Source organism: Pseudocercospora fijiensis, assembly GCF_000340215.1.
Source record: "Pseudocercospora fijiensis CIRAD86 unplaced genomic scaffold MYCFIscaffold_8, whole genome shotgun sequence".
Classification (NCBI taxonomy): domain Eukaryota; kingdom Fungi; phylum Ascomycota; class Dothideomycetes; order Mycosphaerellales; family Mycosphaerellaceae; genus Pseudocercospora; species Pseudocercospora fijiensis.
Genome location: NW_006921539.1, coordinates 4,112,435 through 4,130,649, shown reverse-complemented (window position 1 = coordinate 4,130,649; position 18,215 = coordinate 4,112,435). Strand labels below are relative to the sequence as shown.

General features: G+C 48.2%; 3 protein-coding genes across 3 annotated transcripts; 1 reads left to right on the top strand and 2 right to left on the bottom strand.

The window, feature by feature from the left end:
- The first annotated feature begins 771 nt into the window (after positions 1-771).
- MYCFIDRAFT_167636 (glycosyltransferase family 2 protein) lies at positions 772-4,931 on the top strand. The gene has a single exon (XM_007932270.1). The coding sequence runs from the start codon at positions 961-963 to the stop codon at positions 4,447-4,449; it is 3,489 nt and encodes a 1,162-aa protein (XP_007930461.1). The 5' UTR covers positions 772-960; the 3' UTR covers positions 4,450-4,931.
- A 2,317-nt stretch (positions 4,932-7,248) lies between these two features.
- Positions 7,249-8,945, bottom strand: MYCFIDRAFT_58816 (uncharacterized protein). The gene has a single exon (XM_007931586.1). The coding sequence runs from the start codon at positions 8,756-8,758 to the stop codon at positions 7,466-7,468; it is 1,293 nt and encodes a 430-aa protein (XP_007929777.1). The 5' UTR covers positions 8,759-8,945; the 3' UTR covers positions 7,249-7,465.
- Positions 8,946-9,144: 199 nt separating this feature from the next.
- On the bottom strand, positions 9,145-11,147 carry MYCFIDRAFT_142650 (uncharacterized protein; the record flags this gene model as incomplete). Its single annotated transcript, XM_007932269.1, has 5 exons — positions 9,145-9,738; position 9,820; positions 9,851-10,140; positions 10,229-10,819; positions 10,878-11,147. The coding sequence occupies 5 exons, from the start codon at positions 11,145-11,147 to the stop codon at positions 9,145-9,147; spliced, it is 1,746 nt and encodes a 581-aa protein (XP_007930460.1).
- Positions 11,148-18,215: the final 7,068 nt, after the last annotated feature.

Genomic DNA, 18,215 nt, shown 5'->3' with positions numbered 1-18,215 from the left:
TTGGTGGCCAGGATTCCTCTCGATCTTCCCAAGCAACCACCACCCGACATCTCCTCATCATCAGCAGTCGTTAGAGCGTGTGCGGGTGCATGAGCGTTGGCGCGGGTATTGCGTGTTTCATATCACTCGTTGTATTATTGATGCTTTCCCGACATCACTCGCTTGTGTCGTAAACATTCGCTACTCGCTGCTCCTGCCCCGCAAGACTGCCGTCGCGGTAGTAGTGATTGCCGCGCAGAGCACACACGACGACATTCGCTCACCACTCGCTGGCGCCATTGCAGTATACCGACACCAGGCTGCGAGTCCTCCCACCACGAGCCGACCATCAGCATTGGCCCGCCCACCGGCCGAAACATCCCAATATCGCTATCCCTTCGATTCGCTATCCCGCATACCTTAATCAGCTGGCGCATATGCCACTGATTCTGCAGAAACTAGTCGCGGCAAGGAGACGAGGACAATCCTCGGCACGCCGTCCGAGACAACGACCGAACGGCTCTGGAATGTGAAAGCCGACACATACCTGTCATCAGCATGTCGTCCAACAACCAGTATTACCGCGAACCGCGGAGGCGAGATTCGAGCAACGCCACCCCGGGCAGCCAGACTCGATATCAAGGCCAGTCTATACGCCGCTCGTCTGGATCGAGGCATAGGCGCCCTTCAGACAGCGATCCAGACGGCCGCATACACCCCGCCCATCGCCGCCAGTCCGACTCGCACCGCACCCGCCGTGACAGCAGCAGCAGGCGAGAGAGGGAGGACTTGCACAGCCATACTCGTAGAAGGAGGAGTTCTGCGCAGAGAGAGCGCCAAGCTCCTCCGCCGACGCCTCGCCAAGCAGCACCGGGCTCCCAGCGTCCGGCACTCCGCGTACATCCTGTGGATTCATACCAGCCCAGCAGCGCGCTTGCTTCGCCCTCGCCCTACGCTCCAGGCGCTACAGATCGTGATCCAATGATCGAGGCGGTCAGCCCCCGCGGCCTGAACGCTGGAGATGTCAGTCGCAAAAAGAGCTTGGTGCGTCCGGAGCGGCGGCGCATGGATCCCCACGATCCAGATTACCATTACAGGAGACACGCAGAGAACATGAATGTTATGCCGTCAACCACTGGCAGAGATCCTCAGATGGAGGCCGACATGCAGACATTGAGTTCAGATCCCTCTACCAAGCTGAACGGCGAGGATGCTGTGCCATTGCAGGAGAAAACTGCAACTCGTCCATCCCCGAGAAATCCCAACAAGCTGAGCAGGAAGGCCGCCAAGAAGGAGCGCGAGGCAGAAGACGCGGCCGTGAGACGGAAGAAGATTGACACTGCAGCCGGATCGATTAGTCTTTGGACCGCCTACAGCCACATGGTCACTTTCTGGTGTCCCAACGTCATTCTGCGCTGCTTTGGCAAGAAGCAGAAGGAGCAGCAGCGGGCGTGGAGGGAGAAGGTGGGCTTGATCTCCATCATTCTGTTGATCATGACCTTCGTTGGATACTTGACATTCGGTTTCACCCAGACTGTTTGTCCTCAAGGTGGCCCTCTCCGACTTCGAATCAACAAAGTCGGCGGTGGATACATGATTTTTCATGGCAAGGCCTACGATTTGACACGATCCCAGCACCCTCTTGCGAGAGGCATTGCAGAGGGTGCCAACGTGCTTTGGGATGTCGACCCACCCGGTGCAGGAATGGATGGCAGCTTCCTCTTTCAGAACGTGAATGGAGCTTGCAAAGGCTTGATTACTGCTGCGCAGAACTCCGATGTGCCCACTGATTCCTCCGGCAATCTGGCGTGGTACTTCCCCTGCAACATGTACAAGCAGGATGGCTCATCCAGCCCAAACACGAGCATTCCGTACTACCTCGGGTACGCATGTCACACTTCCCGTACCTCGCGCAACGACTTCTACGGTCTGAGGTCCTCGGGTGATGTCTACTTCAACTGGAACGATGTTCGAAATGCCTCTCGTAACCTTATGGTCTACTCTGGGGATGTGTTGGATCTTAACCTGCTGCAGTGGTTCAACTCCTCTCAGGTAGCTGTGCCGGACAAGTTCAACGAGATCCGTCTTAATCAGGCGGTGCGTGGAAAGGATGTCACCCTCGCCTTCTCGAGTGGAGAGAACAAGCAAATCGCGCAGTGCTTCCAGGACATCATCAAGGTGGGCTCAATCGATACCGAGACCGTTGGCTGCATCGCTTCCAAAGTCGTGCTGTATGTCTCCTTGATCTTTATTCTGGGCATCGTGGTCATCAAGTTCGCTCTCGCGCTGCTGTTCCAGTGGTTCTTGTGCCGAAAGTACGGCGCTGATAAGACGAGTATGAGCAAGAACAAGAAGGAGCGCCAGCAGCAGATCGAGGAATGGACCGACGACATCTACCCTCCGGCTCCCAAAATCACCGAACCTGCATCGGTCGGTGGCACAAATCACACCCCCAGGCGTGCGAGCTTCCTGCCGACCACGTCTCGCTTCACAAGTCCGTATGCGATTGAGAGAAGCATGGCCAAGACCAGGGCTCCTCCAACGACCATGGTCTCTCAGAGCTCTTCCAACCGATTGACCGTCGGCAACGCTGCTTCCTTGTATGGCAACACCAATCGCTCCGAAGGCACTTTACCCACCTACGATGCTCGAGAATCCGAGTCGAGAGCAAGCTTGATGGACTCCCAACGCTATAGCTCTGTGCTCCACACCGACACCGAGACGACGGGACCTCAGGGCTTCATCCACGAAGCAGTCGTGCCACAGCCTCCACCAGAATGGCAGCCTTTCGGTTTCCCGCTTGCACATACCATCTGTTTGGTCACCGCTTACTCCGAAGGCCCCGAAGGGATTCGTACCACTCTCGACTCCTTGGCCATGACCGATTACCCCAACAGCCACAAGTTGATCTACGTGGTTTGCGATGGTCTTGTCAAGGGTAAAGGAGAGGCCATGTCCACACCCGACGTCTGTGTCAGCATGATGAAAGATTTTTCGGTTGTGCCAGACGAGGTTCAGCCATATTCTTACGTTGCTGTTGCCGCCGGCAGCAAGCGTCACAACATGGCCAAGGTCTACTGTGGCTTCTACGACTATGGCGCGGATAGCATCATTCCTGTAGAAAAGCAGCAACGCGTGCCTATGATCACCGTGGTCAAGTGTGGCACGCCAGCCGAAGCTGGATCGGGAAAGCCTGGCAATCGTGGCAAGCGTGACTCGCAAATCATCCTCATGTCCTTCTTGCAAAAAGTCATGTTCGATGAGCGGATGACGGAGCTGGAATACGAGATGTTCAATGGGATCTGGAAGTTGACCGGCATATCTCCCGACTTCTACGAAATAGTCCAAATGGTTGACGCTGACACCAAAGTCTTTCCGGATTCGCTCACCCACATGGTTTCTGCAATGGTCAAGGACCCAGAGATCATGGGCCTTTGCGGAGAGACGAAGATTGCCAACAAGACTCAGTCTTGGGTCAGTATGATCCAAGTCTTTGAGTACTTCATTTCGCATCACCAGGCCAAGTCATTCGAATCGGTGTTCGGGGGTGTCACCTGTCTGCCAGGATGTTTCTGCATGTATCGTGTCAAGTCGCCCAAGGGTGCTCAGGGCTATTGGGTTCCTATTCTGGCCAATCCGGACATTGTCGAGCATTATTCGGAGAATGTCGTCGATACTCTTCACAAGAAGAATTTGCTGCTTCTCGGTGAGGATCGATATCTGTCTTCGCTCATGCTGAAGACATTCCCCAAGCGCAAGATGATGTTCATACCACAGGCCGTCTGCAAGACCACTGTCCCGGACACTTTCAAAGTGCTCGTGTCGCAACGTCGACGTTGGATCAACTCCACCATCCACAACCTCATGGAGCTCATCATGGTCCGCGATCTTTGCGGTACCTTCTGCTTCTCCATGCAGTTTGTGTTGTTCATCGAGCTGGTGGGTACACTGGTTCTTCCTGCCGCAATTGCCTTTACCATCTACGTCGTTGCCATCTCCATCAAGGCCGGCATCGAACATACCGAGATCCCGATTATTCCTCTGGTTCTTCTTGCGCTCATCCTTGGTCTTCCTGGTGTTCTGATCATCGTCACGGCCCACCATGTCAGCTATGTGATGTGGATGTTCATCTACTTGCTTTCACTGCCGATTTGGAACTTGCTGCTCCCCACCTACGCATTCTGGCATTTCGATGACTTCTCCTGGGGAGATACTCGGCAGGCCGCAGGTGAAAAGAAGGGCGCTGGCAAGGACGGTCATGACGCCCATGGTCAGTTCGATTCAAGCAAGATCACCATGAAGAGGTGGCGTGACTTTGAGCAGGAGCGCAGATTGCGAGGATTCCAATGGATGAACAGCAGCACGACCATGTACGGCCATGGCGGCAGTGGCTCTCCAAGCATGCATGGTAGTGTCCAGCACAATGGCATGCCAGGTCACGAGAGGAAGGTCAGTAGCTTGATGCTTTAGGATGACGATCTGACTGCTGGACCTTCTTCCGAACGTAGGAGCTGGGCAAGCGACAGCATGGTCATTCGCGTCGCCGGGAATCCACTTCCGCCTGGCGGGTGCTACGACTCCGGACCACAATCAGAATCAATGCCCGATCTGGTTCGTGGCAGACGGTTGAAGCGTAGCAAGGAGAGGTCGCAAGACCTAGATAATGAGGAGATTGGTATTGCTTTATGAAGGAGCAGAGCATGGCTCTCGAACCAGCATGTGTGGGTGATACGAAAGAGTGGTTGCACAGGACGAGCCAGAAATAAAAGTTTCCCGAGGAAGGCATGATCTATTTATTGTTTGAAGGTCGATTCTTTCTTGGACTGTCAGTCATTACATGGAAACACAGATTTGTATATATGGGCAGGTGTCGCTTTGCATGACGAGCGCGTCAGGAAGAGAAGAGAGCGCTTCACACTGCCTCTTGCGGAGTTATTCCAGTTTTAATGAATCATTCGATACTGAAGTTTTTCTTTTGATTTTGCGTCGGGAAGAGAGGAGGGTTGTTTGTTACTGTCTGTCTCTTTGTGTTAGAATTGAGACTCTAGCAAACTCTGTAGCTTGTCTTGTCTATAGAAGGAAGGAAGGCTTTTTCTTTTTTGACCACCGCGATAAAAATCCTCCTCCAGCCCTCGTTAACATCATCCCCTCTACAGGTATCCCAATCTCCAATCTCCTAATTCATCAATTCTCTCTACACATAACCCCCAAAAGAAAAGCCTTCTCGTCAGTAAAAATTTCTTTTATTTTGCCTTGCTAGAAAAAATAAGTCTCACTTTTTTTTATTTTTTCTCTCAAAATTTCTTAACTCACCTCTTTTCTTATATCTTCTTTCTTGCCGCCCTTGGAACTGCTTTACCTTCTCCCTGGCGCTGGCGCGGCGCAATTCCCATTACAGCCTGACGGATTGTCTTTCCCGAGCGCTGGGTATGAGATGACTGCTGCAACTGCTGCATCGGCATTGGCATTGGCATAGGCGTTGGGTATGGAGACTCCGTGGACCGCTGTTGCGGTGAAGAGGGCGAGGGCGAGGGAGATGAGATTCATTGTTGGATTTGTTGTGGGTGTTGAGGATGTTTCGGATGGAATTGATTTGCAGAGACTTGAACATTTTTTTTAATATATATATATATATAAGAGTCGTGGTTCAGAGGTAGATCAATCGATCGTTTTCGCTGTCCGTTACTGGACTACATGTTTCACGGGCATCGAGGTTTCTACCGTCTTGCTACTACTTTGCCATTGAGATAGATCTCCGTGTTCGAAATTTTTGGTGCTCGTTGTTGCTTTCCCGGCGAGAAAAAAAAAAGTTCACATCTCTCGATCCTTGATGCGAAGAGCTGAAACGTCTAGTCGTTGTGTCATATCAGGCTGCGGCAGCCTGTGGTGAGGCCACGGGTGAGGCCACTGGGACAACCTCAAAGCCTGGCTTTGTTCACTGCGGCCGGACACTATCGCGGAACTCTACCTGCCTGATTCGTTCGCTAGGCTTGTATCTGGAGTTTCGTCCAGATATGCGCTCCCCATCGTGCATCGGCCAGCGAAACCGGACCTGGACCCGGACCCATGAATGGACCGCGAAACACGTCTTGAGCTGGAGGCAAGACCAATCAGCCTCACCTACTAGCCTTCCGATATATAATGGCCGATCCAACCTCACACCGGCTAGCGCCAACATTGATCCGAGGCCTATAACTACCCTGCAAAGATCTAGACAATGATTTTCGTTTCTGCTCTCCAAACCAATATCCTCAAAGCGATGGAAGATGCCACAGCCGATGCACTATCACTGCTCCTGTGGTGTCGACTAGGAGCGGCGGTGCGACTACTACGATAGCTGCCGCTCGGTGAAGTCGTACCTCTCCTAGGTTCATATAGTAGTGAAAAGCATTGAGTAGGTACGAAAGAGATCTAGCCTGCTGCCATGAGAAGTTGACGACTAGGCTGTTGTGCAGAAGCGGTCTATAGTCTAATTAATCAGCAAGACGTTCGTGGGAGCAGGCATAGAGAGGAGGATTGATCACGCACGATAGTCGCAGAACAATAAGCACCAAAATCCAATTCCTCCAAGCCTTATTCCGGAACAGGCTGGCCGGGAAACAAAGACGGCGGCGTTACGAGCTCCGTGGACGATTTGAGAGATTAGTCCACTCTCAACACATGCTGATCTGATCGAAAAAGGCTTTGGCCCTGTTGACTCTGTGCGATCCTGCGATCTGGATCAGCGAAGGTATTTCACAGATGCAAGAAACATTGATCAGCTCACGCCAGCAAAGAGTCTCTAGCACCCTCATGATCCCACAAGCCAGAAGCAGAACCCATATATACATTGAATTGCACACGCATTGGCGAAGTTGAAGCTATTCTACCTCAAAGCCAATCCACCTCAACACCAATCCCAGCTCACAATGCAATGCCCAACCTTGGAACTCCATACACACCAACCCCAAAAAAAAACCTCAAACCCGCCGTAGTGTGTCACCATATCTCCTACAATCATCAATCATAATCATACCTCGTTACCAAACAGGGACGTTAGAACACATCTCACATCTCACATCTATCTCCTCAATCCCTCCCCACCCCTAAAATCAATCTCACACTCCCTCCACTCCACCACGCAGCGGCACAAAAGCGATTCGAATCCTCCAGCTTGGAAATACACCGCCAGCACCTATGTAGAAGATTAGAATTGTGCAGGAGCCAAGAGCGAGGGATGAGGGATGAGGGATGGGAAGGGCCACGATGTATGATGCGTTCTCCTGTTCTCCGAAGTTGAAACTTTTGTATGTTGGTTGATAAGAAAAAAAAAATGGTGCATCAGTGTCCGCACGTTCCTAGTGAAAGCTCTCCGAGGATGAAAGTGTACGCCATCAAGAGAGACAGGCTCCCATAACCCGCCATTAAAACGCTCGTTCCGTCGAATTGATACAATACCATCTGTATCGACGGTGCCGCGTTTCTGAAATGCATCGTCGTCCGTCCATTATTGAAACATTTTCTCATAAACATGCTCGCCCGTCTCGAGCACTTCGACCTGGTCTCCAACACATATGCTTGCCTGTCCAAGTCTACCAAGAGGAATCATAGACAATCCAAGCACAGCATGAGGCTTCGCTCCCTCGTCAACAACTCTTGTCCTCCTGAGCGTCCGGAGAGGCTCGTGTCTGGCCATGACTCCAGTGTCTTGGTCGACGTTCGCCAAAGGACAGCGGGCAGTACGACAGGCTGCGTGGTAGATGGTGTTTCCAATGCGTACGCGCTTCCAAAAGTCTTCTTCGTAGGCATCTGCATTGATGATAATGTTGGCTCGGAATCGTCCAATATGAAGATCTTCTGCTTCAGCCTCCGAGTCCATATTCTTGTTGAGCTCGCGGACACTAGCAATGTTAATGAGATGCACGGGAAAAGCGTCTGCGAGACCAACCTCAAAGTGCTCATCAGGAAGATCCCGAGGCAAGCTTCTGGTAATGGTTCGGAGGTTTCTTTGATCCATGCGGAAAAGTCCAAGCGAGTGCTTCGCGCCCAAGAAACGCCTCAGGCGTTCGACGTTAGAAGATTTGATCTCGCTCGTCACATCGATGGCTTTGGGAGTATCAATCCAGACGGACAAGCTTTCGGTTCGGTATTTCTTGGCGGTAGCTCTTTCCGGAGTTGGGCACAGAGGTATTCGTATGATGACGGTGTTGTTCTCGAATGAGAAGTGGGCTAAAAGGAAGCCACCATTGGCTCTCACATCTCGAACCCGATCTATCGCAGGCGAAGCCTCTGGGGATAGCGTGACACCAGATTCCTTTTCATGAGTTGAGTCTTCGTCCTGTTGCGTATGAGATGGACCCGGAACCCACAGCTCGGTCTCAATCAGTGCCAGTTTGGGGTACTCCCTTTGCGTGATGATCTTCCATCTGCCATCGTTGAACTCTGCGAACGCGAACAATCGGTCGAATTTGAATCCCGTCTTTCCGACCCGAGCGATTGGCACCTCAATACCCTTGCATGACTTGAGAGGGTAGACGAACAGACCTGCGACTGACGGTGACCGATCATCCTCGTCCAGGAGTCGTATGCTTTCGAGACGACTGTTTCCCTCGCAGTCGTATCTCCTCAACGGCAATATCGCTTCCGTACTAGATGTGGACCGCCGCGGTCGGAGTTTGCGTACAAGTACAGCTGCTGTGAGCAAGGCCGCTGCTCCTTTCCAGCTATGGAAGTAGGCGACGAAGTGCCAGAACAGGGCGATGAGGACATGCATCGTTGCTTCCGAATTGCCTTTGACCATTGGGGCGTGCTGGAGACTCTGGTATCAATAGTCGAGGAGCCTCAGGAATGCCGCATTGCAATTCCTGGCTCCTGGGCGCTCAGCAGAAGACGTGGTCGGTGACCGAGTGGGACAGAAGATACAGTGGCGACGTGGCTCCTCAAGGTGAGCGCCGCCGAGGACAAGAGCAAGATGGAAGTGCAAGCGCCATTGAATTGCGATGCAGAGTCACACAGGAGGCAGGAGCGTTGTGCGAAGCGTATTCTATGCAGCCATATCCCTGACACTGAGCGACAGCTTTAAATATTGCCTAATCCTTGCCGAGTGCTATATTCTAATAACCTTTTCCACGGGGCCCGTATCGATCAAATGAGCATTCTAGCCTCTCGATTGGTGTCGACTCTACTCTATCCATGAAGAATCGTGTCAGCGGCCTTCTCGCTGGCCACCATGATAGGCGCCGTAATGAATATGCCCGGTATGGCCGGGAAAATGCTCGCGTCCACGACTCTCAACCCATCAATACCCCGGACGCGGAACTTGGAATCCAAGACGGCATTGCTGTCGCTCGCAGAGCCGATAGGTGCAGTGCAGCAGGCATGATGCCCCCATGCCTCGTCCTTCACGAACTGTTGCAATGCCGCATCCGTGTCTGCAGCCGCACCAGGCCTCTCTTCGCTGAAGTTGGTGCCACCAAGGATGGCATAGTTGGAGTATCGCTGGTTTGCTTCGCGAGACATTTTGATCGCTTGAACCAAGGCGTTGACATCTTTCTGGTCCGCCCCGCCTGCTGTCGTCCCGGTGTCGAAATAGTTGAAGTTGATGATGGGCGTGTCGAGCGGATTGGTCGATCTCAGCTCAACCGTCCCGGCCTTGTTGCGCGTGTGAGCCTTCAATGTGTACCAGCTGAAGACTTTGTGGCTCGCGACCGCTGCATCGCCCCAGCGAGGGAAGTAGCCGGTGAAGTTGACTGGTCCACCGAAGATGAAGAGATCGATGTTCTTGTCATCGGCGTAGTCGGAGTTCACTGCCATTGCCGCTGCAAGCCCATTACTACCATAGGCACCACGCAGACCAAGCACGCTTGGATTGTTCTGCCACTGAGCGTAGCACTCGTCGTGCGGCTTGGCGTCAAAGGTACAACCGTCCAGGATCGAGAAGTCATTGGGATGCCTTGCATTTACCGGGATCTCGTAGCGATCTTGCATATTCTTTCCGAGGCCTGGCACGTCTTTGACGACTTCGATGCCAAACCTGTTCAGCTCGCTTGCTGGACCCACGCCGCTCAGCTTGAGGGTCTGTACGGTGTTGTACGATCCACCAGCCATGATGACTTCCTTCCTGGCGGTAGCCTTTCCAGGAGTACCAGCAGCACCACTAAGTGGAGATGCTCTGTACAGATGCTAGAAGTAAAGGATAGAAGCGTTAGCAGACGTCCTTGGCGAGAAAAAGAGGGCTACGAGGCGGGAGTGTGCAGTTCGGTTTACCTACCTTGCCATCCAAGAATTCGACGCCAACAGCCTTGGGAGTAGAGCCAGTGGTATTGAAATTGATCTTAGTAACGTGACAATTTGTACGAATGGTGAGGGGAAAGCCACTGTTCTCGGTGTCAACGATGAAGTCCCTCACAGAGACTCTCTGGCCACCTCGCTGGATGAGCGGGATCTGGTAGAAGCCTTCCAAGGAGTCGCGACCTGGAGTGTTGTTCGGGTCAGTAAGCAGAGTCTGTCCGAGTCCCGTAACGGCAGCAAGCGGGTCCGGACCAACGCCCATCACGGCAGCACCGCCGGCCAAGTGCTGGACAAGCGTGGTGTCCTTCAAAAGAATGGCTGGGTCGGTGGGACCAGTGGGTTGCCATTCGTAGATCTTCGCCAAGTACTTTTGCATGTTGGCAGACGACCAGGAAGAATCTCCAGTGATGGTAGCGATATTGTCCCAGTCAGAGGCATGTGGGGTGATCCAGATCAAGGCGTTGTGAGAGACGCAGCCACCCAAAGTTCCGGCTCTAGGATAAAGAATTCCCTTGCCCTCGACATACTTGGGATCTCGTCTGGCTCTGGTTTGATCTTGGTAGTGGTTCACCTTGGCGAGCTGTTGTCAGCCATGCTTCTGCAGTGCGTGGATTGATCGGTCGACTCACGTAGATATCCCAAGCAATCTGCGGGTCTTGAGTGACAGCGGCTTGGAAACCAGGCACTGTGTAATTGTAGTTTGTGCCCTGGTCATCTCCACTCTCGATGAGGAGAACGGACTGGCCTGCACGAGCCAGTCGACTCGCCAATGGCCCACCACCTGCTCCACTGCCGACGACGATGTAGTCGAACACCAAGTCGTTCTGGCGTTCTTCGACCACAGGTGCAGCGGCAACAGTAGCGGCTGCTGCCAGGAGCGTGGCTGCAATGTTCCTCATCTTGACCGTTGCTGGCCCAGGCGTTGGTGAAAGACAGGCCGATACATGTAGGCAGAGGGACGGCCTGCTTTTCAAGAGATGTAGTGATCACGGAAGTCCCAAGCATGATGGGTGGCAGTATGGTCGAGTCGAGCCGCATTCGCGCACTTGCCTCCCGTTGTGAGTAAGATCTTCAGGACGAAGCGTGTTTGGGGCTAATGATGCTATTGCCAAGCGACGATGTTGTGATATGGCCCAATCACGGCACTTCCTTCCTTCTGAGACATGCACCGACACCGACATGAGGGGAGGTGTGGCGTCTTTGAAGATTCGCCGTCTCCAGCCTAACCCTTGGTTCTGGAGCTTATCTCGCACGGTAAGATGCGCGCGACCTCGTTTGGAATGGCGTGGGCTTCGACACAGACATTCTTATTCGCAGCGTCGTTTCTTGTTCCCACACGGCGTGGAAAGCACTCCACCGGTTTCGAAGGATAGTTTGCAAGCGTGTGAGTGCGCTCATGGTTAGTAGCTAGGCCTATTCGAGACTCGTCTCGAAGGCAATAAAGCTACCCTCGGTTGTCAATCTCAGGCGGTCAAATTAGTAATATATTAAAGCTTAATTGCTACCTCCTTAGTAGCATAGTGCTATATAGTTTGTATATATTAATCTACGCGTAATCGAAGTAAATACCTCTAATATAGCTACTAAGCTCCTACTATTACTCGAAGAGGTAGACGATAACCTAGAGACTTAGGTTTTAACGCAATAACGGCTCTTATAGTAGTACTAATATATAGTTACCTTTACGGCGAATTTAGTACTTAACTAGAGCCTATATAACGACCTAACTAACTAGATCTAGCGTAGTATAAGGGCTCCGGATAATAGAGAGTCCTTCCGTATGTCTGCTTACGTAGTAAACTAGTCTATAGACGACGAATATAACGAGAATATCCGTAGGCTCTATCGGCTTATAAAGAGCTAGATTAGTCGCCTTGCTACCGCTATTTAGGGTAATCCTAAGTACTAAGTAAATTATAGAGGTTATAGAGCTACGGCAAGACAAGTAGTCTATATATTATACTAGAGATTGTTATATCCGGATCGCTAGTATAGACAATCGACGCTGCTTAGTAGCTATTCGAGTACTATATACTATATATTCTATAGAGCGCTTTACGAGATCTACGAGCGATACTATAATCTAATCTATTAGTAGCCTAGTTTAACGTACGAGAAGCTTTATTTTTATAGATAGCGGGTTAATGCACTTAATAATAGTAGCTTCTACGAGGGCAGGGTATAGGGATTTATCGACGGCGTATTCTAGTCGTTCTATATACTATAGGACCCGACGATAGCGAAGGTAGTATATAGCCTCTATTATAAGGGTTAAGGTCTTAAATACTAGGCTATAATAGCACCGGATAGACTCGTTATTTATATATCGTTACTAGAAGTTAGAGCTTGCTACGACTAGACTATATTCTAGCGTACGGACCTAGAAGAGCGCTTTACTAATCTCTTCGAAGATAGGCTATATCTCTTCGTCGTTAGCGACAATGCTTATTATAGCTTATATAGCTATATAGCTCTGTTTACGTACGCGTAGGGGTATTAGTATCTCGAGTTAAACGAACGGAAATTCAATACTAAGCTATTGTTAGTTAGGATTAGCGTAGAATAGATATTCGGAAAGATAGAAACGTATTAGTTACTTAATTATTTCTATAACAACCTCTAGTCTATAAACTAGCCGATCGCGTTGTTCTAGAGGGTATCGGTATTCCTTTATAATTGTATAGTTTGCCTCCGCTAGGAAGATGCGCTAGAGATAAGCATTCCGGATATAATTAGGGGTAGATTTAAGTATAGGGCGCCGACGCTTAATAAATATCTAGGTCTAAATGTGCCTAGTAATAGATAATAGTAGTTGTTGTTATAATAAAGGTAGTATAAAGTCGATAGTAGAAATCTAATAGTATAGCGGAATGCTAAGACCTAGTTTAGGTATCGGTATTATATACTTTCTACGGGACTCGTAGTATACGAGAAATAACTAATATAAAGAGTACGTATACTAAGCATCGAGAAGCTTACCTAATTGTTAGGAAATATAGACATTCGAAATGCTAGCGTTTATATTAAATATCGTATAGTTACTACTTATGCCTAAACCGCAAATTACCTACTAAAACTACTCCTTAGCCCTTCTAATATAGTATTTAACTTGTCGTCCTGCTTCTTATATCTGTTCTTATTATTACTACTTATCTTGTTTAGCTTGTTATCGAGCGTGTTATTACGCTCCTACCTCCTTCTTAGGCTCTTCTTATAGACTTTATCCTACCTTCTATCTTCTACCTTCTACCTTCTACCTTCTACCTTCTACCTTCTACCTTCCTTTACCTAACCTACGTACAATTAGCGTCGATCGGTTCTCGGCTCTTCTATATATAGTCTAGTATATAGAAGAAGTCTTCGTAGAAGAGCCTAAGGACAAATGTAGCAAAGCTATAGTATTAACCTTATATACCTACAAAACAGGTAGAATAGTATAACAACTACCTAAATACGGGCTTAGCATATATAATAATGTACCTGCGGCTAAGTCTAAAGATTCTTTTTGTCTATATATCATTGTCTGTATTATTTAAGTTACGTAAATAATAATTAGAAAACACTACTACGTAAGAATCCTTATACGAACAGCGTCCGGATGTCCTATATCGCGATACTAAAAACTACTATTTGTAGCAAACGAGATAGACGCGGACCTTTAGAATCGGCCGCTCTCTAACCTCTAAGTGTTTGCTATGCGTAAAAGTGTCGCGTTGTTAGGTCCTAAGGCGTATCGGGCAGACTAGGCTAAAACGCGGCTGTTCTAGGTCTATGCGCTTTACTACGTACGCGTAACTCCGTACACCTTCGCGTAGGTTCGTATACACTTATCTAACATTGCACGAACCTGTTAGATACCTCTAATACTCCTGCAAAAGCGCCCTCTTACAAAGCCCTCTTATAAAGCCCTCTTATAAAGCCCTCTTGCAAAGCCCTCTTGCAAAGCCTTCCTACAAAGCCTTCCTATAAAGCCTTCCTGCAACGATTAATCCCTGCCCGCTCTAGTCTACCCTCTTACAAAGCCTTCCTATAAAGCCTTCCTATAAAGCCTTCCTATAACGATTAATCCCTGCCCGCTCTAGTCTATACTCGCTTATCGTATCTAAGACTCGAGTCTATATTTCCCCTATCGCATACTGCACATCTTATATTATAGCTATAGGCGAAGCTATCGAGGCTCCTTAGTAGGCCTATCTCGCTACTAGAGATAGCGATCCTGTCCTACGTTAAGATCCGGACGAGCCTATTATTACCGACTGCTTCGAAGGCCTTGTCCGCTCCGAAGAATATCGCCGCTAGCGCTAGATCGAGCGCTAGGCCGAAGGCTAGACTCTTTAGCGTATAGTCCGTAGATAGCGTATATATAGCCGCTAATCGATTCGCGCCGCCGCTCGTTAAGGCCCGCTATACAATATAGGACTATTAATAGACCTAAACTAGAAAGAGGTAGATACTATAGAGGGCGGCGAAGCTGTTAATTATAAGTAGGTCGTAGTCGATAAGAATTTAGATTAGACTAGGTACGGAGACTGCTGCTATACTTATACTAATGCTAATACTAATAGAGTAGTACCTATTCCTTGTATCGCTCTACTAGACCTAGTTGTCTTCGGAGGTAGTAGCTTCCTTCGCGCCTAGGCTCTATATCGTACACTAACTAATGCATCTAGTAGACAAGAGTCCTATTAATATCGGTAGCTAGATCTAGGATTCACTATATATCTACGCTAGCCTCTTGCGCTAGACCTAGAGCTACTAGTACCTCGTATCGCTATATCTAATCTAGATTACTTTATAGGAGGTAGGTTCCTTCGTAGGCCTAAGAAGAGTCGAAATAAGTAGAAGGCTAGTAAGAAAGGCTAGTCTATCGACCTAGTAGGCCGGAGATTTAACGATCCTTAGTAACAATAGAAGAAGCAATAGTAGAAGCAAGGCTTACAAAACTAGCCTTAAACCGTACTAATTCTACTATCTCGCAAAGCCTATACTCGCTAGAAGCCAAATTGGTCGTCGGCTAAGCTAGCGCTTCTAGATACAGCGCAGTAGAAGACAGCATACTTCTAGAAAGCCGCTAAGGATATAAAACAGTATATACTCGAAGAGATTTAGATATTAGTATAGGATGCTAGCCTAGAACGAGAGGCAATGCCTTTCTAGCGGAACATTATTAAGAATAGCCTATAGTAGGTATTAGATGCCTTTTATCCTAGTAAGGGATATAGCCTATTAGACCTATAGTACGAGGTACTTTATAACGTCGTCTTCGTAGGTATAGATATTATAATAATCGAGAAGACTAGCGGTAGCAAGAGTCTTATATACTAGGCGTATATAATGCTAACTAGTCGTATTAACATCTAGATTATCCCTCTAAATCGCCTAGGTAAAGAGTAGAAGGCCGATATTAACTAGACAATGCGGGCGCTAAACTAGTAGGGCGTAGTTACCGAATACAATAATATCGAGCTCGTACGTTGCTATATAATCTCTATAGAGACTAAGCGTAAGGATCCAAAGATATACGATAATATCGTAGCTAGTAACTACTACTATATCTTCTATAGTCTAGAGTAAGCGTCTACGCCGGAACTGCGAGAGGTCTTTAAGAAGATTAGAGATCGTATTAGCCTTATTACTATCGATAAACTACACTTAGTATACAAGTAGAAGGAATTCCGGGAGGAATTCGCTTAAATCTATACGCTTCGCAGTCTCTTCCGTAATAATACCTTATAGCTAGGTACCTTAGCGACTATATTATAGAAGACCTTAGAATTCGTCTTAAAGTATAGAGGCTTTCGTACTAATAGCCGCGATGCATTTAAGACTAAGGTTATCCGTATAAGCATCGACCGGATCGATATAATATATATATTTAAGACTATTCCTTAGAAGCATCGTAGCGACTTCGACTTGCTATACCTATTACTAAAGAAGGCCGTAACTAATAGACAAGCTATACCTACGAATATCGATAAGGCGATCGTATTTATTAATAGCCGGGGAAAGGTTAATAAGCTAACCTATATTCTACGTTAGTAGCTTATCTAGCTAATAGAGGGCTAAGAAGATCTAACTAAGAAGTATACCTAGAATAATGCCGGCTACAATGTATATAAAGTCGTCGCTTTCTATACCGTATATGTCGCTAATTACGACAAGGATCTCCGATATAACGAGTTTAAGAAGCCTAGCGCTCGTTTATTAACCCGCATTATAGTTAGTATACTAGCGATCGCTATAGGCACTAATATTAGCGATATTAAATTCGTTATTATATAGCAACTGCCTATTACTAAGGATATTAACGATGCTATGCAGCGAGCTAGTCGTACTAGTCGTAAGCTTAGCGTAGGACAGCGGTCGTATACTATCTTTTTCTTTCCTTAGTATATCGACGATGTAGCTAAGCGTATTCCGGATAGTGTTAACTATGCCTCTGTTATCAATCGAGATAGTAGACCGGCTAATGCGGACTAATACAAGCACCTCGTATAAGGTGCTATTATATACTAGCCGATCTGACTAAGCGGTTTACGTAATACCGAGATTCTTAGTAAAGATGTTAATAGGGACCTAGACTAGGATTAGGATAACGAGGATACTATTATCGTTCTAAGAGGTATAGGCATAGGCAAAGCTGTACTAGAAACCTAGGCTAAGGCTAATGCTAATGCTAATACTAATGCTAATACTAATGCCTATACGCCTAGGCGCAAGAATTAGTCTAAGAATAATATAGAGAAGCGCAATAAGATCCCCGACATCTTCTGCTTGCTATTTAATAGCTAGTATATAGCGACGCCTCGATGCCTACGTACTATCCTTAATAAGCGATACTAGGAAGAGCTCCGATTATAGGATCCTAATAAGACCCTAGATCGTAAGGATTGCTATAATATTATCTATAATTACGATCTAGACTCGGTATTCTAATAGAATAAACAGGCACTACGCCTACCGAAAGCCCTAGTTGCACCGTATAAGGGCTCTAAGCAGTTCTTCTTACTACTATACCTATAGAAGTTCTTCGACCGGAAGGCTAACGAAGCTAGCGGCCGGTTTAATATATACTTCTTTACTCTTCTATCGAATACTCTTATCGAGGACCGATATATATAGAACCTCTGTAATGCAATGCGGCACCTAGCGCTTAGCGACGTAGAAGAGGAATCGACTAGTATAAACAGAGAGGAAATGCTAGAGAGTGCGCTAGACTTCGACAACTAGTATTAGGCTAGCGGCGATAACCTTCGTAGTAAGCTAAAGCTTAGTAACGTCCTTCGGTATATTAACTATAGCTTTCGCTAGGCCTTTACGGACTAGTAGGAGTACTACGAGGAGCGGAAGCGTAAGTAGGCCGAGCGAAAGAAGGCCTCGGAGGATACGATAGAAGTAGATAATAGCAATTCCGGCGACCTACTAACTTAGCCTCCGCCTATAGCCCGGGATCGTCTTCGCTAGCTACAATAGGATTCTAATAAGTCTCGCGACGCTAATATATCGCTAGTAAAGAAGGCTATCGTAGGTAATCGGAAGGCTAAGACTTAGGGGAAGCAGTCTTAGTTTTAACTAAAAGCGAAAGGCAAGCATATAGGAGATCTAATCTAGGATAATAGTACTGCGGCCTTATCTGCTCGTATACTAACACAGCGGATACTACGCCGCCGGCGCTAACGAGAGGACGAGGATAGTAATTATAGCACTCTAATATCGGTCGCTAAGTCTGCTCTTCGTAAGGCTATAAGCAGTAATCGCCCGCGTCGTACACTATCGCTTACTCTAAAGGTACGAGAGAACCTTGCTCTTATTAGCACAGACATCCTACCGGAGAACCTACTCGAGGAGAGCCTAACTCGTTATAAGAAGAGATAGATGCCTAAGCTAGAATTGGCGCTAGAATTGGCGCTAGAATTAGCGCTAGAATTGGCGCTAGAATAGCACTAGAATAGCACTAGAATTGGCGC

Bases quoted from the DNA above. Each gene is read 5' to 3' on its own strand.
- MYCFIDRAFT_167636 (XM_007932270.1), top strand. From the start codon at position 961: ATGATCGAGGCGGTCAGCCCCCGCGGCCTGAACGCTGGAGATGTCAGT.
- MYCFIDRAFT_58816 (XM_007931586.1), bottom strand. From the start codon at position 8,758: ATGGTCAAAGGCAATTCGGAAGCAACGATGCATGTCCTCATCGCCCTG.